This window comes from Pezoporus occidentalis, unplaced genomic scaffold (genome assembly GCF_034315485.1).
Source record: "Pezoporus occidentalis ecotype Australia unplaced genomic scaffold, CSIRO_AGI_Poc_V1 ctg129, whole genome shotgun sequence".
Lineage (NCBI taxonomy): Eukaryota > Metazoa > Chordata > Aves > Psittaciformes > Psittacidae > Pezoporus > Pezoporus occidentalis.
Window position 1 is genome coordinate 336,460 of NW_026913092.1, and position 26,620 is coordinate 363,079.

The 26,620-nt window shown below is 38.8% G+C and overlaps 1 protein-coding gene and 1 non-coding gene across 3 annotated transcripts in view; both read left to right on the top strand.

Annotated features, from left to right (window-relative positions):
* POLA1 (DNA polymerase alpha 1, catalytic subunit) overlaps window positions 1-26,620 on the top strand; it is a 204,010-nt gene that overhangs the window by 20,680 nt on the left and 156,710 nt on the right. For both annotated transcript variants that reach the window (XM_062608043.1, XM_062608044.1), the window contains exons 13-26: window positions 3,678-3,752; window positions 4,964-5,102; window positions 5,890-6,047; window positions 7,207-7,291; window positions 8,025-8,086; window positions 8,814-8,903; window positions 10,723-10,839; window positions 11,729-11,904; window positions 12,373-12,502; window positions 12,840-12,959; window positions 14,101-14,197; window positions 14,753-14,877; window positions 16,683-16,832; window positions 17,060-17,182. In XM_062608043.1, coding sequence (XP_062464027.1) covers window positions 3,678-3,752; window positions 4,964-5,102; window positions 5,890-6,047; window positions 7,207-7,291; window positions 8,025-8,086; window positions 8,814-8,903; window positions 10,723-10,839; window positions 11,729-11,904; window positions 12,373-12,502; window positions 12,840-12,959; window positions 14,101-14,197; window positions 14,753-14,877; window positions 16,683-16,832; window positions 17,060-17,182 — 1,647 coding nt within the window. The remainder of the gene's footprint in view (window positions 1-3,677; window positions 3,753-4,963; window positions 5,103-5,889; window positions 6,048-7,206; window positions 7,292-8,024; window positions 8,087-8,813; window positions 8,904-10,722; window positions 10,840-11,728; window positions 11,905-12,372; window positions 12,503-12,839; window positions 12,960-14,100; window positions 14,198-14,752; window positions 14,878-16,682; window positions 16,833-17,059; window positions 17,183-26,620) is intronic.
* LOC134158316 (small Cajal body-specific RNA 24) lies at window positions 14,460-14,590 on the top strand. The gene has a single exon (XR_009962715.1). It is a non-coding gene; the product is annotated as a small Cajal body-specific RNA 24 (non-coding RNA).

The following is a 26,620-nucleotide window of genomic DNA, read 5'->3' on the forward strand; positions in this document are numbered from 1 at the left end:
ATGTTTTAGAAAAACTCCCCTGTTCTTTGACGTACAGCAGGTGTTTCGCTATTGTCTTGTAAAGGGTTGGTGTTTTGAAAGAGTTTTAAAGGGCTAATGGCAATGTTGCTTAGGTGAGCAGAGCACTTGTGAGCAATGCATTCAGAGTAACACAAAGTCTCAGTTCTGGCGGAGTACTGTGAAACTCGGAAGCCCTTATCCTTCTTATCCTTCATTAGCTGGAAATCAGAAAGGTTGCTAGCATACCTGCCATGAAAGTTATTCAGAATGCCCAGTTTTATGGTGATGCGGAGAGAGCCAGTGTTTATACACTGAGACAGGTTGTTCTCTGTACGCTTGCGTGTATCCAGCTTGGTCTTGCCAGCACCAAACTTCTTGTGAACTGATACACTTAAGCTGTATCATTTCCTCCTGCACCTGCTGCTAATTGTGGCTTCAATGGGTTGCACTGCTGCCAAGTTAGCAAGTCTTCACAAATCAATTTGAAAGCAGCCTTACTCCACTTAGGAACTTAGCAGCTAATCACTGCTCTCTGAAGGGCCACTTGAAGGGCAGATTACTCTGCAGCAAAGCATTCATTCACTGCAGTTATGACCAGACGCTTGTTTAATTGAGCTGAGCTCTGTGTAATAACGCAGATGAATCACTGCAGCGTACTATTTTTACACTATGTTCAGCTTGCGTTTCCAGCAAGAACTTGTTTGAAGCCTGAGGTTTTGTTTTTTTTTTTAATTAAAAAAAAAGGAGGGAGGGCACCAATAATATATGCTAAAAGCAGTGCATTGCCATTGCTGTGTTACTGTTATGAGGTGTTGCTTTGGCTCAGCAGGTCAGATCTATATTTGCATGCTAATTTGTAGTGGTGGTCTGACTTCACAGTGCTGTGCTTATACAAAGTTATATTACATGGCATATTACTGCTTCCGTGTAACTGTTGATGCCATAGTTGTTTCTGGATTTCCTGCTTTCCTATTTATAGCAGAGGACCCTCTCCTCTCCCAGGCAGGATTTGCAGCCTTAAAATGCAGTATTGTGAGAAGTAGCAAGCTTAACTGCTCATTCTAGTGCTCTGAGGGAGTTACTGCTGATCCTAAAGAAAAACACCAAACAAAACAAAACACCAAACCCTAAACCAAAACAACAAGTTTACCTAATAATGCATTTGTTTTGTTTATTTGTAAATTTTATTCCAATTTATGGTAATTTTGTTTTTTTTCATTAAACTTACTCTAGTGGTATATTATGCTGACTCTATGTATGGTGTGCTGAATTTAGTGCACTGTCCAGTGAAAATATGCTTTTTAGTTCTAGGAATTCTTATAGTAAGAGTAATGTTCTAGCATAGTTATGGAATAACATAATAATACATAACAGTGGTGCAGATGGCTTGGGAAGTATGACAGGGCTGAGCATATGTGCTACAGGATAGAGCATGGCATTTCAGCAGGTGCTATAGCAGTGTTGTGGAGGATATTGTAGTTATTTGGAGTTTGTAGGTAGTTATTCTTAGAAACTGTCAAGCTGTGCATGTTGTAGAAAATCATTACTGTTCTTGAAGAAAGCAGAAGTGATACTTTCAGTAAAATTGTACTGAACTTGGGGTGGCTTAGCTATCTTTGTTAGAGATACATAAACAAACTTGACTCCTTTCTAGTAAAAGCCAAGTCACTCAATGAAAATACAGTACTGTCATAGAAATGATTCTGTTCTAAGCATGTAATAAATGATGGGCAGATGGTTGGGAAATTAGCTCTCTTGGGTGCCTCTCTGAAGTGCTGGTATACTAAAGCATGCAGTGGAACTGTGGAAAAAGTGTAAAAGGTGGAACTGTGTGCAGTTACAGGGCTATGATCTTACCAGGATCACGGACACATGGTGGGCTAGGATGTGGTTCAAAAGGACAGACTGGGATGGAGAGGAGGGGGAATCCCTTTTACATGTCAGAGCAGTGAGAATGCATGGATGCCATGCCCAAAGAGCATCGCCAAGAGCTTGTGGGTCAGGATTATAGGGCAGACTAATGGAGGTGACATCATGATGGAAAAAAGAAACTCAAAGCCCACCTAGAGTGGTAAGAGAGGCAAAGAGCAGTTGGAAAGGCTTCAATAGGTACAGGAGGACTAGGGGAACTTAATGTAGGCCTGCTGCTGAAAGGGACAGAGAATGTGGTGATGAAGGGCATGGAAAAACAGAAATACTCAGTGTCTCCTTCACCTTGGTCTTTATTGGTAAGTCCAGCCTTCAGCAACCCCTGACTCCAAGAGACCAGAAGGAAAGCCTGAAGCAAAGAAGACTCATCCTGGGTGGAGAAGGATCAGGTTAGGGAACATTTAAACTAATTGGACAGATGCACATGCATGGGACTGGATGGAATGCACCCATGAGTCCAGAAGAAGCTGGCCAGTGTCTTTGTGAGGCCATACTTGATTATCTTTAAAAGGTCATGTTGATCGGAGTAGGTTCCCGAGGACTGGAAAAAAGCAAGTGTCAAAGCTATCCTCAAGATGAGCAGGGATGAGGAGATTACAGGGAACTAGGGGCTGGTCAGCCTCACCTTAAGCTCCTGGTGATGGAGCAACAACTGTTTTACAGACACACAAAGCTCAAGAAGGTACTTGTGATCACGTGTTTGGTGTGGATTTACAAAGGGAAAATAATGTTTAATCAAGCTGGTAGCCGTCTGTGAAGAGATGAAGGACTTGGTGGACAAGGGGACAGCAGGTTTTGTTTATTTTGACCTTAGTATGGCTTTCAACACTGTCTCCCATAGCATCTTCAAAGACAAACTGATGAAGTATGGGCTAGGTAACTGGATAGTGAGATGGACTGAAAACTGGCTACACTGAAAAACAGAGAAAGGTACGCACATACTGGAGCAAGTCCAGGACAGGACCACAAAGATAATTACAGGGCCTGGAGTGTCTGTTGTGTGAGGAGAGGCTGAGACTGTGACTATTCAGCCTGAAGAAGAGAAGGTTTGGAGTGAAGGATTGGCAATGGAAGTATTGTTGTTGTGTAGGGAGGAGCAAAGATGTCTCTGGTGGACTCTTCTCATTGGTGCCCAGTGGAGGACAAGAGCATTTGAAACACATAAAAATTGTCAGAACATAAACCACTTTTTTTTACTGTAAGGGAGAGTAGGCACTGGCACAGGTCTCCTGGAGAAGCTTTGGAGTTTCCATCCCTGAGCATATTCAAAATCTAACTGGAGAGGGCCCTGAGAAACCCTCTGTAAGTGACCCAGCCCTGAACAGGCAGCTGTACTAGACAGTCTTTGGAGATACCTTTCCATCTCATTCATTTGATGATTTTTGTGGTGGGATGCAACCACCAGTTCTCGTGAGCATCTCTGAAGCTGGTGAATTTACAGCATTCCTTAGCTATTAAGCTTGTATCATTTTTGTTTTGTAATGGTTACTTTACTTGTGAGTCAATTCTGTAGAAACTCTTTATGCTAAGAAAGCCTGAAGAGATTAAATACAGGCACTGTTACTACATTCTTATAATGTTCTTACTATCTTTAGATGGTTATAATGGGTTGCAGAACTGGTAACAAACGATCAAGCCCATGGTATTTGGGATGTGTATTTTGGCTGGCATTTTTCATTAGCTCTCTTATTGGACAGAATAAATATTCAGTTGGGAGATACTGAAAAAAATATTTTTGTTTTATATAGAAAGTGGAAAAATATTATGCTTTTGAGATCCCCGATGTTCCAGCAAAATCTGAATATTTGGAAATTAAATATTCGGTGAGTATAGTTAATCTGATGAAAGACCATAGCCTGTTTTCTTACCCAATTAATAATTTTATTTGATTTGATCTTCAGTAGCTAATGTCTGTACTTCTGTTACAGTGGGTAGTTAGTTGCTCATTGTCTTGTAATTAGAAGTTTATCATTTGTACCTTGGGTAGTCCTTAACAAAAACAGTTCATTACCAGGCAGCCTGTAACACTGATTTGTTAGTGTTGGCTCTGTTTGTGTAAATAAAGCATGAGGAGGAAAAAATACTTCCTACAACTACTGCATTCCTCCCACCTTCTTCCCCGATTAGAATTGGCTTATTGATTTACAACAATGTATATTCCCAGTTATCCTGCCTTATTTTATATTACCTTACCACTGAATCGGTTGATACTGGCTAAACAGCCCTTTAGCTGTACTGGCTCAGGGCCCAAAGTATTAAGATATTTTAACTTACTGCCCTTATATATTTTGTTGTGTTTTTTTTTTTTAATCCATGTCCAGAATACAGCTGTTATCTCTGCTTGTATGGCTCTTGCAAATAGCAGCTGGTTGAGAAAGATTTGTTGAAGAGCTTTAAAATTGAGCAGCAAAGATGGAACAAAATAATCCCATAAGAACATCACTAACTGTTATTCATTAGCAAAAATACTTGATTTGGTTTCATATGCAAGAACTTCAGCAGTCTTGAACCTCTTGGGGGCAGTTGCTGGGATAATGCCTTTTTAAACCATTTTCTTAATACTAGCTCTAGGTGCAAAAGCAGCATCCTATAGAGATTTGCTTTCTGTCTCAAATTTTAATGTCACTGTGCAGAAGCACTGTATCCAGTGTTTATATGACAGACAAGATTAAAGATGTAACTGTCTAATTAAGTTGACAACATGAGCAGTTTCTGTATTAAAATGGTCACTGAACATTGTTGTAGTCTTGGCTGATGATAATATTTCTGTCGTGCATCCAGTATGGATGAAGAACTTTAGCTTCAGTGCATTTTTACATTACTGTCCTGATTTTGTTATGCACCTGTTTAAGTTGAGTCAGTAGTATAATTTATTCAATTACTGTAAGATATTATGGGTTAAGGATCTGCTTGTGGGAAATTACAGTGATTTTGGGTATTGTGTAGTTTTGTTAAGGTGTTGCCTGAATATAGTGTGTCTATATTGTAGTCTTCTGTGGGGTGAAATGACTTGCTGCTTTCTGTTACTTGTTAGGCTGATTGCCCTCGGCTTCCCCAAGATCTGAAAGGACAAACGTTTTCCCATGTCTTTGGAACCAACACCTCTAGTCTGGAACTGCTCTTGATGAGTAGGAAGATCAAAGGACCATGCTGGCTGGAAATAAAAAATCCACGTATGGTGGTTTGCATGTGAAATACTTGGTTGCAGGAAAACACACATAATTATAGATCAGATGGATGAGGGGAAATTGAAATTGTACTGATAAATTGTAATTTTATAAATTGACCTTGAAATTTATCTGTTTAATTTTCATTATCTAGTACAAATTGTAACTTGCTCTTCCTTTATTTTTTGAGAGCTCTATCCATATAGAGTTGCACATTGTACAGATGAGATTATAAACTGGAGTGTCAGTGAGAGGGAACCATGCAGTGCCTAGCAGGTGCATGCCCTAAAGCCACATAAAGATAGTTTCCTAGAAAGGTATCACTCTTTCTTCTCCTGGTAACTTAAGATTCATGGTTTTTCTGAAAATGTATCTTTCTAAGAACAAACCGCTGCTAGATGGCTTTTTTGTTTGTGTGTGTTTGTTGTTTGTTGTTATTTTTTCTGTCACTTAGACAAGTTTGAAATCTCTTCTGCGTCATGAATGGGCATGCACCACTTACAGGTAGCTACGCTGTCTTATTTTGGCTTGGTTAGAGCCCTCTATTCAATGTGTGCTGCATGTTCCATATTGCATATGTTAGAGCCCCTGGTATGACTAGGCTGCTGACTGGGGAGTCAGTGCCCAGAGGGAGTTACCAAAAATTGATTAGTTTAGATTAGGATTAGTCTAGATCTTGGACTATCCCACAAGGGCAGCACATTAAAAGGATATGCTCTGTGGAAGATTGCCATTAGAGAAGCCTTATTTATGGATCCCAGAAGAATGAAGGTGGTTCATGTTTTGTCCTCAGAGCCTTCAAATCAGTTGGTCAGCTGGTGTAAGGTGGAAGCTGTGGCCATGAAGCCTGGCTTGGTGAATGTGGTTAAAGATATTTCTCCTCCTCCTCCTCTTGTGGTCATGTCCCTTAGCATGAAGACAACTCAGAACCCAAAGACTCATCAGAATGAGGTATGTAATCTGCTCTCATTTTGGTTTGGTTTGGTTTTGTTCTTTGGCATATACTAAAAATTTTCTAAAGCCTGGAAGAACTTCACCTGATAAAACATATCTAACTATATTTACTGTTGAATAAACTTGTATGGGCTTCAGGCTTTTCAAAGAGATTTTCACTGGGCTCTCACCAGCATGACAAGTGTGGATTCAGGGGGGCTTTTTGGTGAGAATATTTACTGTGACAGCAGATCCTGCGTATTTTTTCCAAGCCTTCTATTTCATCTGCTGTGCATAACAGCTATAAATGAGACTGTCCCAGAACAGCTGTTAATGAATTACTATTTTTTTCTGGTAGCACTAATCGTAGGTTCTAGATAAAATGACCAGGTTTTTCTGCTGATAAAATTGATTTGGAAATAGAGTCAGAAATTGGTCTAAATCTTATGGCATCTGCTACTCTGCTGTAATATTTTTCATTTTCTCAGAGGAGAAATGTAGGTGGCCATTCTCAGTTGTGGACTGCAGATTACGAATTGTAGTTACTTCGAAAAACAGATAAAGGTGGCTAAGTTCCCCTAGCTAAGGAAGGGTTTTAGTATTCACTAATAGGATAGGATAGTTGTTTCTGGCTAATTTAATGGCAGTCTGACTGCTTTGTTTCCTGTTGGGTTTTCCTGACCAGTGTCTGGGGAGCCAGGACATTCCTGCCAAGCAAAGCAAGCAGAAGCATCAGTAATTTAGAAGCTAATACCTTCTAAATGCTCAAACCTCTTGGCTTGGCAATCTTGACTGCTTGCTCAGCTACAGCCCTTCTGGAGGCAAGGCTTCTCTGCATGTCCTGCCTTTCTCACATCTCCCCTGCACTTTATGGAGGATCCTTTAAATTGTATGGTCTTTTCAGATTCAGAACAAAATTTGATAAAAGCAGTTTCCCAAAGGAATTATTTTCCTTCTCAAATTTCTAAGATAATTGTTTAGAAGTAAGTTCTGCTGATTTTATTTGGTATAATTTGATAATTTTTCTTGTTTTTTAATATTTATATTTGTAAAAGAAGATCTTTCGTAGAAACAAGAGAAAATATATGAGGAAACAAAAAAATGGAGGGGAGGGAAAAATGGGGTTTGCCAGTAGTTAAGTTTATGAAGTTGCGTGTTCTGTATCTCCTTGCTATAGATAGTGGCTCTTGCATCTCTGATTCATCAGAAATTTCCTTTGGATAAGGCTCCACCTCAGACTCCTTTTCAGACACACTTCTGTGGTACGTACATGAAACAGTTTAGGAATAGAAAAATAATTCATTCTGAAGTTTTCTTTTGTCGTGGCTTTTGGTTGTGGGTTGTTTGTGGTCGTGGTGGGGGAGTTTGTGTGGTTTTTGGTTGTTTGCTTTCTTTGGTCTCTGTCACTCCAGCAGTAATAGCTTAGAATAAGTAAATAGCAAAGTTTCACTTCCCAAGCAGGCTTTTCTCCCTGTTTTTAACTTCCCTGGTTACTGACATTTTGTTGAAGACTTTATTGAAAGAAATCTTCAAGATGAAGTAACCTGCTCTATGCAGTTCCCTATCATTTTTATTGGTTTTACATCATCATGGGTTCTCTTGGATTACTTCGACCATTGATTTACTGCCACTTAGTTATTTTTAGATCTTCTGAACAGAATTTTAAAAGTAAACAAGTCATATTTATTTATAAACAAGTTTATTAAGACCAGCTAAACCTTGAGATTCAGAACTCAGTTGAAAGAGTGCTGAATCCTTGTGAGAGCATGTTCTTTGGAAGCGGAGGGCAGTAGTTATTATTAATTATGAATTCATAATTATGAATTATTACAGTTGTTTAATGCTTTATTAATCAGTTTTTAAAACAAATATTCACATAAGGCTAGCATTTTAGAATTAGAGGTTTTCCTTAACTCCCTGTTTTGTGAATGAATGCTTATGGGGAAGGTATAATTAAGGATTTGTATGTAAGAGCAAATGTAACTTCTTTTGCAGTTGTTTCCAAACCAAATGATTGCATTTTTCCTTATGACTTCAAAGAAGTTATCAAAAGGAAGGTAGGTTCATTTTGTTAGCCTTCTGATTGCATTTCCTTTTAAAATATGAACTTCATGTTGCTTTGGGTATATTATGTAAGAGAAATATTCAAAGGAATGGTATGATCATTTCATTAGTTTTCCACCCTGCAAACCTAAATTCAGGTATTCATTCTGTGCTGCTTGTAAAAGCAGAGGGGTGTGTCTGTGTGGTTCAGTGTTGCTTCTACCCATGGTCATAAAATAAGTGGAGTGTTAGACAAAAGAACTGGAAAGGCTTTGCAAAGAGGCTAAAATTGTCATTTCTTTTCATTATACCTGACTGTATACTCATAATAAACTGGGGAAGTTTGTTTCTTCTTTCCTTGGAGAGTAAAGTCTGTCAGAATTCAGAAGACATTCTAAAGGGTACTGGGATTGCTGACAGAATAATAAAGTAACCTATTTTTGTTTTCCTCTTTCTGTATGCTCTTAAGCATGTGAGTGGAGGATGCACATGGAGCATTTTCCTGGTGTGCTTGATTCTTAAAATATCACTAGACACCTGCATACAAAAGCAAAATGGAAAAAAAGCCTCTGAGTAAAGCTTTCTATGTCTGTGGGAGTGAGAACAAAATTCCTTGAATTACAGAAGGAAAGGGAAAACTGTGGTGCTTTATTATTGTCTAGTAACAAGTAGGGGAAAGGAGATGTTTCCATTTTAAGCTTATTGGGTCATTGAAATCAGGTGTTCTCTTGCTTCTTTTAGAATGCTAAAATAGAAATTGCTGCAACAGAGAGAACACTGCTGGGATTTTTCCTTGCAAAGATTCACAAAATTGACCCAGATGTTGTTGTGGTGAGTAGATCTGAGACTTTGTCAGTTAAATTAAAGCACAGTGTCAGCTGGTCAGCTTTATTGTTTTCCTTTTGTCCCCTTATAATTTTTTAATGTTTATCTTAGACTGCCTTATGAACTGAATTTGCTTATAAGACAGCAGGTATATTTTGATACAAAGGTGATACAGAATTTTCCCTCACAGGATTTTATACATCCTATTATTTCCCCTAATACCTGAAATAGGCAGTATTTCCACTGTATATAAAACAAATATTTTTTTTCATTGCTCAAGGCAAAACACGACAAAAAAACCCTTGTGATTTTCTAGAAAAATTGGAGCTCTTGGTATATTTAAGAGTCTGTTTCAGTTCAGATGCTCATATAATTTGTGTCACTTTTAGATTGTGTTTTATGTTGTAAATCAAAATGATAACCTGTATAAATCCACAGGATCTTAGCAGTTTTGTAGTAACTATTATGTTTTCTACTGTATTGGCAGCTGCGGGTTTATTATAATTACTCATTTTTGTTAAATTAATGGACAGTCATTCCATTAATGAAATTTTGGAGACAATTTAGAGTTGGTTATAGATCTGAGGTTGGTTATGTGCAACTTGTTACTCTTCTGTAGGTAAATACAAATAATTAAGTGGTGGGAATAGGATGGAATGAGCAGTCAGGTTCCTGATGTTTTTCAGCTCACTGTGGCTGGGATCTGGTATTTGTCCTGTGGGCTCAGCTTCCTGGTGGTTGTGAGAAGGAATGAGGCGAAACACTGCAGCCAGTAGTTTTAAATTGAAAATGCCAGTAGTAGGGGTATGAGACCTCTGATGCTAAAACCAGCAGAGCTGTGTTAGTGCAGTTTAGTTTGCACCTGGTTTATTTAGTGCTGTTGAAAAGCAAGCTATATCATTGTAGCTATGGCTATAATGCTGCTGATGATTTCAGGGAGCTTCTTCTATAGTACAGCATTACACTACACAGGTGTATCTGATACAATGAACCTGCAGTTCCTGACTGGAATGGACTGACTGGCCCATGTAGGCTCATTCTATGATTCTGATTCTTTGTAGGATTTTGTTTACAGTTGAGGTTACAGACCAGTGTCATCAGTATCTTCAGAATTGTTTAAACTTTGCAAATATTGCTGGAGTACTTTGATGGGAAGAAATTCTTCACTCTGAGGCTGGTGAGGTACTGAAACAAGTTGCCCAGAGAAGTTGTGAATGCTCCATCCTTGGCAGTGTTCAAGGCCAGACTGGATGAGGCCTTGAGCAACCTGGTCTAGTGGAAGGTGTCCCTGCCCATGGCAGGGGGGTTGGAACTAGATGATCTTAAGGTCCTTTCCAACCCAAACCATTCTATGCTTCTGTGATACGTAAATGGTTGCAATGTCTTCCTATCCAGATTTAACAGCTATGCCTGTTGTATCAAAGGAAAAAATTACACCATTTTAATGTCAATATTGAGGCTTTCATGGAAGAAAACTCGTAGCTAAATTTATATGTTATATAGGTAATGTTGTTTGTTGTGTTTTGGTTTATTTTTTTCTAAAAAGCTTTAAATCCTAATCTGTCTTATCAAAGCATAAACCTCAGTTGTGTGTGCTGTAACCCAGTTACACAGCTGATTTTGGTGTTCTGAACAGCATTGTTAGTGTGTTAAGACTAATGAGTACTGTTGATGAATATTCTTCTAGAAAGTGCTTTCTATGAGAGAGATAATGCCATCAATTAGTTGGAAAAATCACAAAGGGCAAAGGCTACTGAGTGTGGGAAAGTAAGTCTTTCAATTTGCATTTGTTGTAACCTTTTTTTGTTATTTTTTCTGCTGCAAGGGTCATAATATTTATGGATTTGATCTGGAAGTGCTGCTTCAAAGAATTAATGTGTGCAAAGTCCCTCACTGGTCCAAGATAGGTCGACTGAGGAGGTCTAATATGCCAAAGCTTGGGGTAATAAGACTGCTCAATTCTTTCAAACCCCTTTATGTTGCATGTGATTAAAAATAAATTAATTTTGCTGAGGAATTGTGAATGTGGCACTGATGTATTTTGACTGCTGGTCATGCTGAATTTCACGTGTCCTGGATCAGAAATGATGAATGTTTATATGACTTTTATTATAGTAATAGGCTAAACTGATTTTCAAGTTAGGCTAATTTAGTTTACGTATCTGAACTAGATGATGATAATGACAAATTAATTGCAATAGTCTTTACTGTAACAGCCTTTGCTGCAACTGTAAAATGAGAAAATGTAATTTGGATTGATAGGTGAATCATTCCATAGAGACCTGCTGAGTTAATAATTCCGTAATTCTTAGTATGTATTTATTCAGAGGACAATGCGTGAGGCTTGGAGTGTTGGAAGTGCTGAACGTGGTCAGATTCTGGCCTGTTCCTGCCCTTCCTAGAGGCCAAGATGAGTATCTGTGCATGATTTGTTCTATGACTTTTTTTGTCCTCCTGTTAGTACAAAAAATGTGCTTGGAGAAAAACCAAAATCCAAACACATGTTCTTGTTGAGACTATTTAATTATGAAAGAAAAAAAATGCATGGTGGTTTAAGAATTAAGGTCTAACTAGTAATGATAGTTAAATAACTACTGCTTAATATCCATATATACTGAAAGGTACCATTATTAGGGCGCAGTTACAAAGCTTGAGTATTAGCCGTGTTTAGTAGAGAAATTAAAGTTTTAGAATATTTAATGCTGCTAGACCCAGGACACCAACTGACTTGACTGAATCCTATAAGCTTATATTTTGGATAGATATTTTTCACTAATGTTTGTATGTTTCATTTTGTTTGGGTTTTTCTCTCCTTGTGTGTTATGGTTAAGGGTCGAGGAGGGTTTGCTGAAAGGAATGCTGCCTGCGGTCGAATGATCTGTGATGTAGAAATTTCTGCTAAAGAATTAATTCGTTGCAAAAGTTACCATTTGTCTGAACTAGTTCATCAGATCTTGAAAAAAGAGAGGGTAACAATTCTACCAGAGGAAATTTGGAATATGTACAGGTATGTTGTTGATTTGTGGTTTTAATTCTTTGCGGGAAAGTAGAGGAGTGAGTTTCACACTATACAATGTCATGCTTGTTTATTTGAATATGGAGATGCTGATTTAGCGTATTGGTGTTTGAAAAGTAAAATAATAGTAGTTTATAATGCTTCAAACTACTTGTGACTGGTGGCTTATTATGTGCAAAGCAAATTGATTTGTGGGAGCATTGGTTTATATACACTAATAGGATATACAGGCATGAGTTTTGGGTTTGTTGGGTTTGGTTTGGGTTTTTTTGAAAGGTTTGTTTTGTTATTGTGTGGGTTTTTGTTTGTTTTCCAAAATTTAAAGATGCTATATAATTCAACACTAGTGTGCTAGATACCACACAATAGTGTGCTAGATGTTTCATACAGCATGTAGGCCGAAGCTTTGACGAAGGAGGCTGATTTTGCTTTACTATGCCTTCCCTCTTCTTTTCTCAGTGATTCTCCTCGCTTAATGTTTATGCTGGAAAACACCTGGACAGATGCTAGGTTCATTCTGCAGATCATGTGTGAGCTGAATGTTCTGCCACTGGCTCTTCAAATAACAAATATCTCTGGAAATGTTATGGTACATTTTTATTACTTTCTGACCCTCTCCATTGTCCCACAAAGAAGTTCCATGTTTTCTGTGTTTGATTTACTAGTTTTAACTTCTGAACGCTAACTGAGAATACATGATGCTGTAAGTTTTTTGCTGTGATGAGTTTGATTTCGATGTTCTAGTTAAGTAATAATGCAAAACTTCCTTAAACATGTCATATTTGAGTTTTGTGCATGGTGATGATACAGAATAGTGGTAATGCTGGGTGAGCTTAAACATAGTTGAAGGACATTCTTTAGTCTATTTCTGTATGAGAGTATTTTCTATGCTTTGCTTTGAATTCTTTTTCCACCTCTCTCTATAGTCGAGGACAATGATGGGTGGACGATCTGAACGTAATGAGTTCTTGCTGCTTCATGCATTTCACGAAAAGGACTACATAGTGCCAGACAAACAAGTGTTTAAAAAGCCTCTGCAGAAGCTGGTGGGTCCAGTTTTTCTCTTCCTAAGAATTTTTATTAAAAAGAAAAAAAAAAAACACCAAACATTCTTCTTTTTGCATATTACTGTTCTGTGAGAGCAGGGAAAACCCAAACATGTTGGGTATCACCTAAAACTTAATGGTACAGCTTATGATTAATTCAATTTTTTTTTTTTTTTTTTGAGTTGATAATGGAGAAATACATGGTTTAAAGGGACAGCATAACATCTTTTCCATTGTGTCACGGATCTGTGGAAACTCAGGTGCTCTTTTAGTTTAAAATTGAAATGAGCTGCGTACTTGTCTGCACAGGGAAACAATGCAGAAGGTTGAGTCTGTTGCTTAATGGGTGCACGTACACCCTACAGTTATTTTGCTGATGAACAGTATTTTGAGTATAATTTGTACAGTGGGTGATTTGAGAATGTCGGTAAAATACATAAAAGGCATTAAAAAATATATTTAATTTCCTTGGATAATACCAGTGTAAATAATATCTATAGAAATATCTGTAAGTTTGTTAGTAAACAAATTAAAATTTGAGAATCTGTTTGTATTTCGCTATATTTTGCTTTTAAGTAAGTTCAATGGCAAATTCCAAACCAGTAAGTTCTGTTGATTGTTTTGCTATATCAAAGCAGTGCTGGGATTTTAAATGATTCAGAATAGTATTGAACAAGTAGGAGAAAAATTCTTACTGCAACAAAATGAATAGCAGAATACTCTTTAGGGTTAAGTGAGGGTTTTATTTGGTTTATTAAAGCCCAGCCATTGTATTTCCAAAACCTACATTTTAGCTGGTCAATAGTATTTCCTTTGGATCATGAGCTGATTTTTTCCCTAGTGTTGGCTTTCATAGCCAGCCACAAAATGCATACTAGTGCAGTGTTGAATTATGACAATTCCTTAGGGTCTTTGTAATCTCTTGGTAGCAGTTTGTTCCTGTAGGAGTTGGTTTTAATGCTGTGTCGACATGTAGAGAACTTTAATAATGATCATAATGGAAACACCGTGTTTTGCATGTATTTTAAAAGTAATTCTATCCACTGGCTCCCAATTTCATATTTGATTTGCCAAAAATGACTCCTTCAAAGTATAGAAATCTTAGAGACTAGATAATGACTTTTTTAAATGCCATATGTAGGTGGATGAAGATGAAGATATTGACGATCAGAATAAATCAAAGATAGGGAAAAAGAAAGCAGCATATGCTGGGGGCTTAGTCTTGGATCCCAAAGTCGGTAAGATGTGGCAATTTTCTTCTATGAAGTTAGAGACAGGTAGGTTATATTAACGCAGAGAGATTGCAATGGGTAATCTGTGTATCTTAAGGGAGTTTGGTGTGGTGGCTTGGGGCAGGGGGTTGGGGAGGGGATTGTTGCATGAAAGAAAATTCCCAACATTGATTGTGGAATTACTTATTCTTGGGACAGTTTTTCCTTAACTTTTTGTGCGAAGGTCGTGCAGGGAATTAGGTTTGTGTATGTGTGTATGATTTTCTGATGGACACATAAGTTTTCTTTCAGTTTCTCCTCTATGTGGGGAAAACTGTACAAGTGTCCTATAGTAACACAGAAGCTATCTGTTCAACTCTGGTGAGTTAATGGGGTTGGATCGTTCCACTTCTGACAGCTTTTTATAATGGGTATTGCTGCATCTCAACAGCTACTTTAAGGGATTTAAATACTGGAATGTGGTACAATATATTACTATCACTTAAATATTAATTGTAGAGTTGGATGAAGTCCTTAGGGAGGCTGAGTAATTATGACTTTTTGTTTTAAACTCTGTTTTAGGTTTTTATGACAAGTTTATTTTGCTTCTCGACTTCAACAGCTTGTACCCATCAATTATCCAGGAGTTCAACATCTGCTTTACCACAGTGCAGCGACTGTCATCAGAAGCACAGAAAAAGGCAGAGGTTTGTGTGTTTTAACTTGTGACTTAAGTTACACTGTCTTAGCTTCAGTGTGTTTTCTGTGTATCAGCTTTGTAAGAAACTGTTTTCTTTCACTGTTAAATGTTGTGGGCTTTTTTTCCCTCTTGCACATTAAAAAAGAAGTGATTCTTTTTAAGATGTATCATAGTAAGTTTTGTTTTGGGACTTTTTGAATATTATATGTCTGTCATAGAATGGTAAGTTCTCTCCCATCTAAGTAAAATCTTGCTGTCCTCATGAAACAATATTTGTAGTGAGGCTGTTGGCCCTTTCCAGCCGTGGGTCATCCTAGCTATTTCTGAGACCATTGACCAGTTACATCCTAACTTGGTAGTGGCTTCCCAAAGTTAAGGTGCCACAGAATTCATGTAAACATACCTGATGCAAATCTTACGTTTCTGCCTGGGGGAAAGAATGCAATTTGAGCTCAACCCTGATCAGACGTCAGGAAAACTCTGTATGTGTCTTGAGGGTGTGTGTTAAGGGGTGATACTGTGACTATGTCAACTGTGGGACCAGCTGTTTAGTACAGCATTAAACTATATTAAGCATAACTGAAAAAACTCCTGAAGGTGTAGTTCCATGTACTGATTTTTCAGCAGCTGTGTTGGCCATGGCTTATCCATGGCTGCTTATTCTCATTGGCTGCTTATTCTCATTTCATCAGCTGTGCTGGCACAGTTGTTGCTGGAGCTGCACTGTAAACTGAAGCAGTGAGTTGGTCAGGTCTAAAGGTTAAACCTAAGGCTTTAACTAGTATCAGCTCACAGGTTGGAATTAGTATGTTGTGCATATGTAGTTATGGGACATAGTTTTAGTCCTATAAGGACTGACATATCAGTACCATAGCAGAAACGAGGAAAAAAGTATGTGGAACTCTTGTTAGTTTCTCCAAACTCTTGGTGGATTGACCCTGCTTTCTTAGGTGTGCTTCAGACTGAAGCAGCTCATTTTGATTTTTATCATGGAATGATATTTTGCTGGGTTTTGGTGGCATTTCTTGTTGTGGGTCTTCCCAGACTGTCTTACTAAATTTTCCAACCTCATAGTGTCTCTGTTGCCCTTTCATGGTATGTTTCCGTCTCTTTCATGGTGTTTGAAGTTTCTTTCCAATTTTCCTGACCAAGGATTCTGTTCAGTTATGCTAGAAAGAAGACAGTGTGCTTTCTGCTAGGTGGTTGTTTTGCAATAATCAAGAGTTGCTTGGGTGGAGTTTTCATTCTGTTGTTAACATTGATTTCTCTTTGGCCAGGTATCTTATTCAGAGTATCAGTTCCACAGAACATGCACTCCATTTTACAGTTCTGAACATCAAAAATACTTATGTGATAATAAAAAAAAAGGATATGGTTTTATTTTCATCATGGAAGGAATTGCTTGTGTGTGTGCTTTTCTTTAATTTTCGTATCTATCTATATATGCCTCAGAGTAGAGAATGTGTGTGCTTTATTTATCTGTTTTTTTATATGTATACACATATATAGTATATATAAAAAGTATACACATGCATTAAAAAAACAAATACGTCTTCCTGGTACTGGTCCCCGCCTGTCTTGGCTTTCTCCCAGAGACAAGCTTAGTCCCAGTCCCCTAGCAGGGACTAATTAATATAGTTAAACACTACAGAAAACCTCTCATGGTTGTTTGAAGTTATGCTTTGGGTGTTTGAGGGAATAGATACAACCTGTGTGGGTTTGTCTGTGTGTTTTCCCCCAAGCTTTTCACTTAACACATTAAAATCTAATCTTCAAGCAAACAAATGATAAACACTGGTGATCCTTTGACAGGTTGAAGAAGAGGAGGAAATTCCAGAGCTTCCGGACCCATCTCTGGAAATGGGAATTTTGCCTAAAGAAATCAAGAAACTGGTGGAGAGAAGGCGTCAAGTTAAGCAGTTAATGAAACAGCCAGATTTAAATCCTGACCTTTATTTACAGGTGTGTTTTAGAGAACTCCTTTGATTTTCTTCCCATTCCCTTTAAGTGCCCTGATCAGCCTTGCAGAATAGGGATGATTAGTAGGGAGCAGTGATTGTAATGTGCTTTACTTGTAGCCCATCATTGCTGCAGACTATATAAAAAGCTGTGAATGTAATTGTGAACGTTAAGTTCTATTCTGTGTTGGCTGTGGCTGTATCATTTTTGCTGGTTATGTTTCGTTTCAGTATGATATAAGACAGAAAGCTTTGAAACTCACTGCTAACAGTATGTATGGCTGCCTGGGATTTTCCTACAGCAGATTCTATGCCAAGCCTTTGGCTGCTTTGGTGACACATAAAGGGAGAGAGGTAAGTCATTAAACAGGTTATAGACACATGCAGAAAAGGTGAATTTAAGCCATCTACTTTTTAATTGAATAGGGGGAGGGTCCTGGTTTTGAAACTACTTTTCCTTTCAGAACCGTTTCTGTATCTTTTTTTTTTACTGCAGAAGTTGTAAAAAATGAAGCTGGTGTCTAGAAAAGGATGTCTCAAAGTACAAGTTGAGGCTTTAGCTAGAACCATGTTTTGCATTGAACTGCTTAGTTTTAATGGACCAAATGATGGTGACAAGAAAAATCAAGGCCACTTTCACATTTTCTATGAATTTCCAGTTCTGCTTGATGGGTCAGTCTTTGATTTGGTGGTATGCTTCAGCTTTGGATGAGATTGTCTTTGGCCAGACTGTCCTGTGCACTGGTATGCTGAGTTCCTGAAACACTAAAGTTTATAACAGGGCTAATTAATCATGTGATGACAATGAATTGTATATCAGGGTCTTATTTTCAGAAACTGTTCCTTAAAGTGAAGCTTTGCATTAGCCTCAAGAGGCCAGATTTTAAGAGTTGCTGTTAACCCTATAGGTAAAACTACTCTTGCTTTTGGTTAGCATGGCAGCTGAATGTGGACCACATCAGTTTGGTCCTAGTGGGAAAAGTAATCATTAAAGATCCAAAATGTGCCACTGATACGGTGTTTTAAAACACAATTTTTCATTATGCTTCATATTAATTTTTTATAGAAGAGAATATCAGGCAGGAATTTGCAAAGGTGCCAAGAGCAGATATGACAGGATGGCTGGTCAGCCTTTTAGTTGAGCAAGGAGATGAATGAGTTCATGTCTGTGTCTAGAGGCACTTCCTGTGATGTGAGGGCACAGCTTTCCCAGCTATAAACTACCAGTGTGCTGAAGGTCCATTTACAGCCCCCAGCTGATGTGCATAGGGGCATTTTGTTTCTGAGAGCACATCTCTGTTTTTAAAAGTCATTCTGTCTAAACAGGTTTCTAGAGACAGCCCTATGTTTGATATCCTCCCAGTTTATGTCACCAGGATGTTAGCCTTACACACTAGGAAATAATTCTCAGGTGTGATAACTGTAAATGTGCTGTTCATTGGTGTGAATTCAGAAGTTGATGTTTCTTTTAAGGAAGTACTGTGTTTTTTTGTTGGTGTTGCTTGTAAAATTCTGATTTGTCTACAAGGTTGATATGAAAAGCAGCTGAGTATCATAGCTTTGTGTTCAAGGGTGTTCAAGGCCAGGTTGGACAGAGTGTTGGGCAACATGGTCTAGTGTGAGGTGCCCTGCCCATGGCAGGGGGTTGGAGCTAGATGATCCTAGGGTCTCTTCCAACCCTAACAATTGTATGATTCTGTATTTTCTAGCAGTTTTTTACAAGTCATGAATTTGACTTTTTGGGGGTTTTATGATCTCCATTAGTCATACAGAGCAGCTGTCACATACAAACTTGGTATTGTATGGGTGCTTGAGCTTTTGGCCTCTGTTTGGGGGGACGACACAATACTTTTTATTTCACATACAGTTTATTCTCAGTTATCTGTTATGAGATAATGGTGCATGAAATTTTGGTGTTCCTGTGTTATGTTCCAAAGAGGTGGTGGAATGGGAAGATCCTAAATAGGTGGTACAGGATGGGATAGGGAGCACTTTGAGACACTTTCTCTTACATAGTTAATTTTTGGTTGGAAGGGATTTCTTGTCTCTCCAGTTCTGGTGGTGCTAGACCTGGGCTTGCTTCTGCCAAGCCTTTGTGCACATTTGAATCTCCAGTTTTGTAGCTGCTCTGAGTTTTGAGAAAAACTTAATGCTGTGGCACAGTGTTGCCTGAAAGTGTCTTTTACCCAGTGCAGGTCTAAAGTTCCCCTTGAAATGGGGCTGCTGGGAGCACAACAGAGAGATGCCAATGAAAGTCTGTGGGAGCAAGTCTGCATCTGGCAGCACTAGAGCTGAGCTCGGTGGGGCACTACTGTCTTTGGTAGGCTTCTGGTGCAGTGCAGCTCCTCCTGTAGAGCTAAAACTATATCTTTTTTCCCCCATTCTTTGAGGTAGATTAGTATTCATTACTCTGGATACTGTGGAGATAACAAACTTTTTGAAAATTTGGTAATTTTTCAGGATGAGCTGTAGTTTAGTGCTTCTATGTAAGTATGAGAGATTCTTATGAAATACACTGTATATGCTCTGTTCTGAAAACTTGGGGTTTTAGGTAGGTAGTTAGTAAACAGATACAGCTTTATTCCTTGTTTCTTGAGTAGTTGTTTTTACCATAAAAGATGACACAAGAAGACTTCTTAGGGTTCTGGGGGTTTTATGTTGAAATGTTTGGTCTACTATAAAATTTTATATTCTTTCTGTTCATAGGTTTCATCTTACTATAAATGCTGATATGAAAGAGGTGAACATTAAGTATTGGGAGATTTTGGTTCTCTATACAAAAAGGTTAATTAAAAAATACCTATTATGGAAGGATGTTATTCATCTAAATTTAAATGGCCTTTTCTAGTGGTCAGTAATTGATACTTCTTAAAAATGTATTATTTTGTTTATTGTTCTGGAGGATACCTGAACAAGCGCAGGTAGGCTTCTTATAGATGTCTAAGTGGGAAAAATACTATGTGGATTGAAAACTGAACTTAATATTTGCACTAATACAATTACAGTTCAATCACAAGTCTTAGCAGAATAATTGTAAGTGGGAAATACATATTTCAAGTTGAAGTTCTTAAGTTTTAACACAGCTGAGAGAGAATGAGTTTTGATGACATCTGTAAATTGCTGCCTTCTAACTGTGTGTACTAAAGACCTTTTCACTGAACCTGTAGGAAGACTGAGTACTGCAAGTGTCTGATGCTGAGTGCTGTGTGCACTGTAAATTCTCTGTGGTTGGCAATGTCAATGTACTAGAAGTAGTGGAGCTGCCATGGGGTTCCTTATGGTGACTAAAAGTTCTTGTAATTACACACTGTCATGTTAAAAACTTTTATAGCTGGACTAGTGTGTAACTTACTACATGTGCCGTCAAAAGGAAGTGAACATGTGTGATGTGGAAATGCCGTTTATAAAGCTTGATCATAGTGCCATGACAAGAGTGTAATCTGTAAGAGTTCAGTTCTCTTCAATCAGCCTTGGCGAGAGATGAGCTGATGCTTGACCTTTATTTACCTTAAGACACTCAATAGAAATGAAGCAAAGCCTTACAACTCTGGCCATATGTAGGCTGGATCCAGTAGAGAGGTTAGTGTGAGTCATTCCAGTGAACGAGGTGAAATTTACGTGGACAGTGTAGTAATGGGAGTGAGTTTTCACTAGATGGCGATAGAGACCTTGAGATCATTAATCAATTAAGGCTTTCATTTTTGTCACAAAGTGTTTTAAACGTTGATAGTCAGGTGTTTCAAACGGGTCTTCCTTGTTTTGTTTTGTTTCGTTTTTTTTTGTGGGTAATTTCTAGCAGGGAAGATGGGGCATATCGGTATCAAGTTGTCAGGATGTAGTGTGTTGTGTATCTCGTGTAGACTGGTTAAATTTTACTGTATTTTGGAAGAAAAAAAGGGCAAAAATTTGGGGTGGGAGTGAGGTAAAACTACAGCTCAGATCTGTTTGACCTTTTTGGGAACTGTAAAAGTTTTCCTGTTTTGATCATTAGAAATGTATCAGTTCTTTTTCTTACAACAGTTAAAATTATATCTGCATTTGCAATCCTAATGTTACATTATTGATCTGGAATGCGTTAAAAGGATTTCTGGACCTCCCCCCACCTCTCTACGTTACTAAGCTTTTGCCTGGACATCGCTCTTGTTGTCACTACAGCAGTTGCTTGCATGGAAAAGTAATAGGAAAATATTTAATATATTTTTAGCTGTCCTTTAATGTAATTTAGCAACTGGAAACAAGATGAGTCGGTGTTGTACAACCAGCCAGCTCTGCACTCGCAGGCAGTGTAAGGTCATGCCTTTCTACCCTCTTTAAAGGACAAGTGTTTTGATGAAGTGTCAGTTGTCTGATTTCCCAAACGTAGGATGCCCTCTGCTGCAGGATTTTCCTGCAGGACAGCGAAGTTGTTGAGAGAATTTTATCTGTAGGCAGCTTGGTTGCTAATGGCTGTCACTCAAAGCCGAGGTCTTTTCCAAGTACTTGCTTTGTTCCACGTTGTTTTTCATTGTTACGTATTTTTGTCCAAACAACTAGAAAACTTGCCTTTGAAAGGAAAATAATGCATTTGCTGCTTTTAGCAGTACTAACAGGTAGATCTAGTGTTAGAGTATGCAAAATAACAGTGGGAAAGAGGTAGTTGGGTTAATTCCAACTTTCTCATTCAGATCCTTTAGATACATTCTCAATTAATAATTAGTTTAAGGCCCTGGCAGTCAAAAGGAAAGAATAAAAGCATGTTATTGCTCCAGCCTAGGAAAAGAATGGATGAGGGAGGGGAAAGATGAAGTGAAGAAAGATGAGCTTATTTAAAAAAAATTAAGGGTAGGTAAGCAGGTTAATGGCCACCTGTTGTGGTTGTCTTCTGTAAAGAAATCCAGGCATCTCTTTTTTTTTTTTTTTTTTGTTAGCTTTCCATCCAGGGAAATTGGTCATCATCTGCTTAAGTCTGCAAGAGTTGTCATGTGAATGGGGCAGTAGCCAGACTCCTCCTTCCTTCCATGTTGTAGTACAGGAGAGAAGGGATTGTTAAAAGAGGGAAAGGAGCTCCCTAAAGTCTTAATATATGCATGTTGTCTATATTTAAACAGGGAATACAACATCAATATAACATTTTTGGGAGGCATCGAACTTGATGGCAAAAGGCTAGGCTAAAGAGTTGCGTAATTGCTTTTAAATATAAAAATGGCAAACTGAGATCTTACGAGAGATAGTGCTAAATTGTTGCAGTGTCCCTAAATGGAAACCATTGGGGTCAAACCAGTTGTCAGTGTTGTTAAATTTATCATTATGTATGCAATTGCGAGCCAGTGAAAAAGCTATGTATGTTATTCTGCATGCTAATATCCAAAGCAAGTTAGACATTTCAAAGGAGAGGCTGCTTACAAACCGAAGATGTGAACTGAGTACCAAGTAGTATAAAAATTATGGAACATCTTAACATTCGTTGAAATTAAATATTAGTATTGTTAGTCGAGTGCATGAGATGACATCTGGTCTGATACAGACTTTTGCATCTCCAAGGAGAGGAAATGAAACATTTCAATTAAGAATAAAGGCCAGAATATTTTGGGTGAGGAGGAAATTAATCTGGAGGGGAAAAAAAAAATTCATTTTATTTTGGGTGTGTTTGGTTTTTTTTCCCCACTGGGCAAAGGTTTTATTTAATGGCTGTTCACTGAATATTCATCCAATATTAGGAAGATTGATCAGCTTCAGATTGATTGTACAGCAAGTCAGGTGAATAGAAAGACCTTGAGACCTTTTTTGAGACTGCTTATTTTAAGATTGTACTATCATGAGAGGTGTGGTGCCTCTCAGTTTCTGACTACTGGTTCCCATGGAGGAGTTACAGCAATTGCATGGCCCCGTGGTGAGTTGGATCAGCTTGGAGATCTGAGCTGAAAACTAGCTCTTGAGGAAACCCAAATTGATTTCTTTTGGATCAGTGACTCAGTGACTGACTGCATGCTCTTGGAGCTGGCAGAGAGGAGGAGGTTGGAAAGTGGGGTAGACCTAGAGTGAGATGTAGGGGGTCAGGCATGACCAGCCTTTTTCCAGCTCACACACAACTGTGAAACTGTAGGGTTAGTGTTAATAGGACAAACACATGTGGGGTTTTGTTTGCTGGTTGTTCTCTTTCTTCTGGACTTTTGTGGGCTTTTTTCTTGTAGTTCATTCCTGGCTTGCTAAAAGACAGATTTTGCTTGAGCCTGTCGAGGTTTAAACCTAGCCAGGCAGCTTGTTCAGTCACTCCCAGTGAGTGGTGCCGGGCTGGAAGCAGTCGAGGCCCGCGTCTCCCCCCTGGGGGCTCTCCCCTTCCCCGCTTACAGAGGGATGGGGAGGAGAATCGAAAGAATGCAACTCCCATGGGTTGAGACAAGAACAGTCCAGCAACCAATGTACAACACAAATCACCACCGCTACCACCAATAACAACGATAAGAGAAAATAACAAGGGAAGAGAATACAATACCACCCATCAAGAAACGAGTATGACCCAGAAGACCCCATGTCCTTGCGGGTAACTCCCAGTTACACCCCCCTCCCCCCAGGCATGACGTCCTGTGGTATGGAATACCTCTTTGGCTAGCTTGGGTCAGGTGTCCTGTCTCTGCTTCCTCAAGGCTTCCCCTCCTCCCTGGCAGAGCATGAGCCTCACAAAGTCCTTGGTCAGGGTAAACATTACTTAGCAACAACTGAAAACATTGGTGTTATCAGCACTGTTCCCAGGCTGAAAGTCAAAACACAGCACTGCACCAGCTACCAAGAAGGAGAAAAATTGACTGCTACTGCTAAACCCAGGACAGTATCCACCCCTTATTCCATACCATTCACGTCATGCTCAGGTCCCACATTTTCAATACACCATCGCTCTCCCATATATATACATCCATATATACACACAGACTGAGAGACAGAGATCATTTTCTTAGTGCATGGACCAATCCCTATAATGCTGCTGAGTCCATTCGGTTCATGATGTCAGGTTCCATCTCTTGTAGCAATCTTTCAGGGCAGGAAAGGCTGTGTGCAGTATTAGATCATTGCCTGCTGATGCTGATCATTCCTTTACTGCAGAACTCGTCTGGTTCTATCAAAGTTCATTCTCTGTTGGGATGATGGTTGGAGGGAAGTCAGGGCTAGTTGCTGGTGACGAAGACATCTAGTTGATGAGCTATAAAAGTATTACACAGCAGACAGCAGCATACAATTAAGTTCATTGGCTGTTTTCCCCTAAAATCAAATCCCCTTGAGGTATACATCGGACTTCCCCATCTTCCCGCATTACCCACCAAGTATATCCAGGTCCCTGAGTAAAAGCAATCCCACGAGTGGGTTTGCCTTTACCTGAAGCAGGAATAACCCAGGACAGAGCCTTATCTTAACCTGGCTGACCAGCTAAGAACAAGATACTTCAAACCCAAAATTGTGGTAAAACTGAAAAAACAGTGCACTGGGAGACCTTAAAGAGCAAGGTCTCTAGCTCATTCTCTGTATCCAAAATACAGCAGTACATTCCTTTGCAGAAGTCATATGTGTTAGGTAGAGGACTGTTACCTCAGGATTAGGAGAGTAGAAATGTCTTTCCATGTCCAGTGTTAACAGGAAAAATTCTCAGGTGTGCAGTGAAACACTGGGGAATGCACTTTATTCCTGCAACCCCCAAAGTTTGCTATGCTTTGGCTTCAGAATAGCTGAAGAAATCCTTTAATTCTGTCTAGACTACTGTAGGGATTATAGGATTCATCAGAGATCCTGCCATGGTTCTCTTCTTTAGATACCGGTGTAGGGTGCCTCATAAAAGGGAGATAGAGGAGCACATAAATATTCATACTGTCCTTCAGAGATGTGACACCTTGATCTCATAATCAAGAGTTCTCACGTATTTCCTGGGAATGTTGCCCACTGTGCAAAAGCTCACTGTTGCACAGCAGACTGTGTTAGAAGCTTTTTCTCCGTCTGCAATTATGTGATGTATTCCTTATCTTCTTGGATGAATACTCACTGGAGCCTACTAGATCTGTTATTTTCAGGTAATGATTTAAGGGTGATGATGAACCTACTCTGACATATAGCAAGAGGCTGAGAGCTGGGTTTCTTGAGTCTGGGGTAAAAAAAGAATGGAATTAACTGTGGTCTTCAACAACCTGGTGGAGGCTATCAGGAAGAAGCCAGTCTCTTCCCAGTGATTCACAGTCTTGAGCCAGGCAGGTCAAGCCCTGTCTTAGGCAGTAGGTTGAGTTAGATGATGTCCAGAGATGATGACATAATCAAAATTATGAGCATCAGTTTAGAAGGTCCTTTAATTCACACTCAGATTTATCATCAAAGTCAGCTAGAACCAACAGATGCAAGAGTAGCAACCTGTCATTTGAAGTGCAGAAAAGTAGAAGGATGAAGACATTTCAGCAGTGATACTTGTCTTACAAGGCTGTTTGGTTTCAAAAGAAAAAGATCTTTTCTTTGAGTACTTCAAATACAGGTTTTGTTGTATAGATCAGGTCATGTGGTCTCTTGCGTGTATGTCCTTTCACTGGGCCTGTGCCAAGATTCATTGGCTTAATTTAGCAGAGGTGCATGAACAGCTTATGCTATTTTTAGTGTCAAAATATACTTAGGAGACAGATGAAACAGTTTGTGCAAGACCTCTATTTATCTGCAGAAGGTGTACTGTCTCTACTGCTGCAGGTACAATACCTTGTAAGGATATTTAGGAGATCTTGATGGACAACATCAAGAATTCTGCTTGGGACAAAGAATTCTTGAGAAGTAGATGTAGTTCAGTGAGCTGGGGCATGCTTAATGCAGATCTCTTTATATAAACAAGCAATGTTAGAAGCAAGGAAATCTGTAAGTCAGGCTTATAGTATAAGCTAGTTTGTTCAGACTTCCTTCATAGTAAAAGAGGGCATCGTCAAAGGAGGATGAAATAAATCTCTCCAAGTTTTAGAGTGTCATAGGTGATCAAAAGGCACGTGAAAACTTACACTTGCTCTTTCTGTTTGCTTTCCTTCTAGTGTTCATACATAATGTAATGCAGGAGATGTTGCTGGTGGTAGCATTGTCTTTTGATAAAAGGTGTAGCCTAAAGCTAACTCACTGGGTAAGATTTCAGGGAGTACGATTAAATTATATATGTTGATATCTGCCCTACAATTTGATACTCTGTGCATTTGCTGATTTGAACTACTAGGAACAGTTGCTCCATAAAATCCTATTTTACCTGGATTAGTAAAAAAAAAAAAATAAATTAATAAAACCCCAAATCTAGTTGGCTTTACCTTTCATGTTTATTATTTTATGTTTTCATGTGTTCTAACTGACAGACTTTATAGAGCAAGGAGCAGATTTTTAGGTTGTTGGGAGTGGGAAGTGGGGCTGACTTGTGTCACTGAAACACAGTGCTCATCGAGCAGTGTTCATCAGAAACAGGGAGTGTTGGAATGTCATTTGAACCTTAATATAAAGATTAGTCCCTAGCAGTTGTTTCTGTGTGAGCTTGTTCTGGTCTTGGTGATTACATGAGACTGGAGAAACTTTCAAAATTTGGATAATGATGGTTGGTAAGCCCTGGTTTAAGGAAAAAAGAAAAGAAAAAAAGAAAGAAAGGAAAAGGCACTCTTGTGACACATAGCCTTTGTGAATGGTGATTCCTGGTTCCTGCTGAGATAGGAACAGCCAGCCATAGCCAAGCAGTTGCATGGGTGATTCATCTTGGATTGATCATGCCTTGTTAAGTTAATGCTTTCTTTCTAATTACTTGCCTTGTTCATGAAACAGACCAGAAATTGG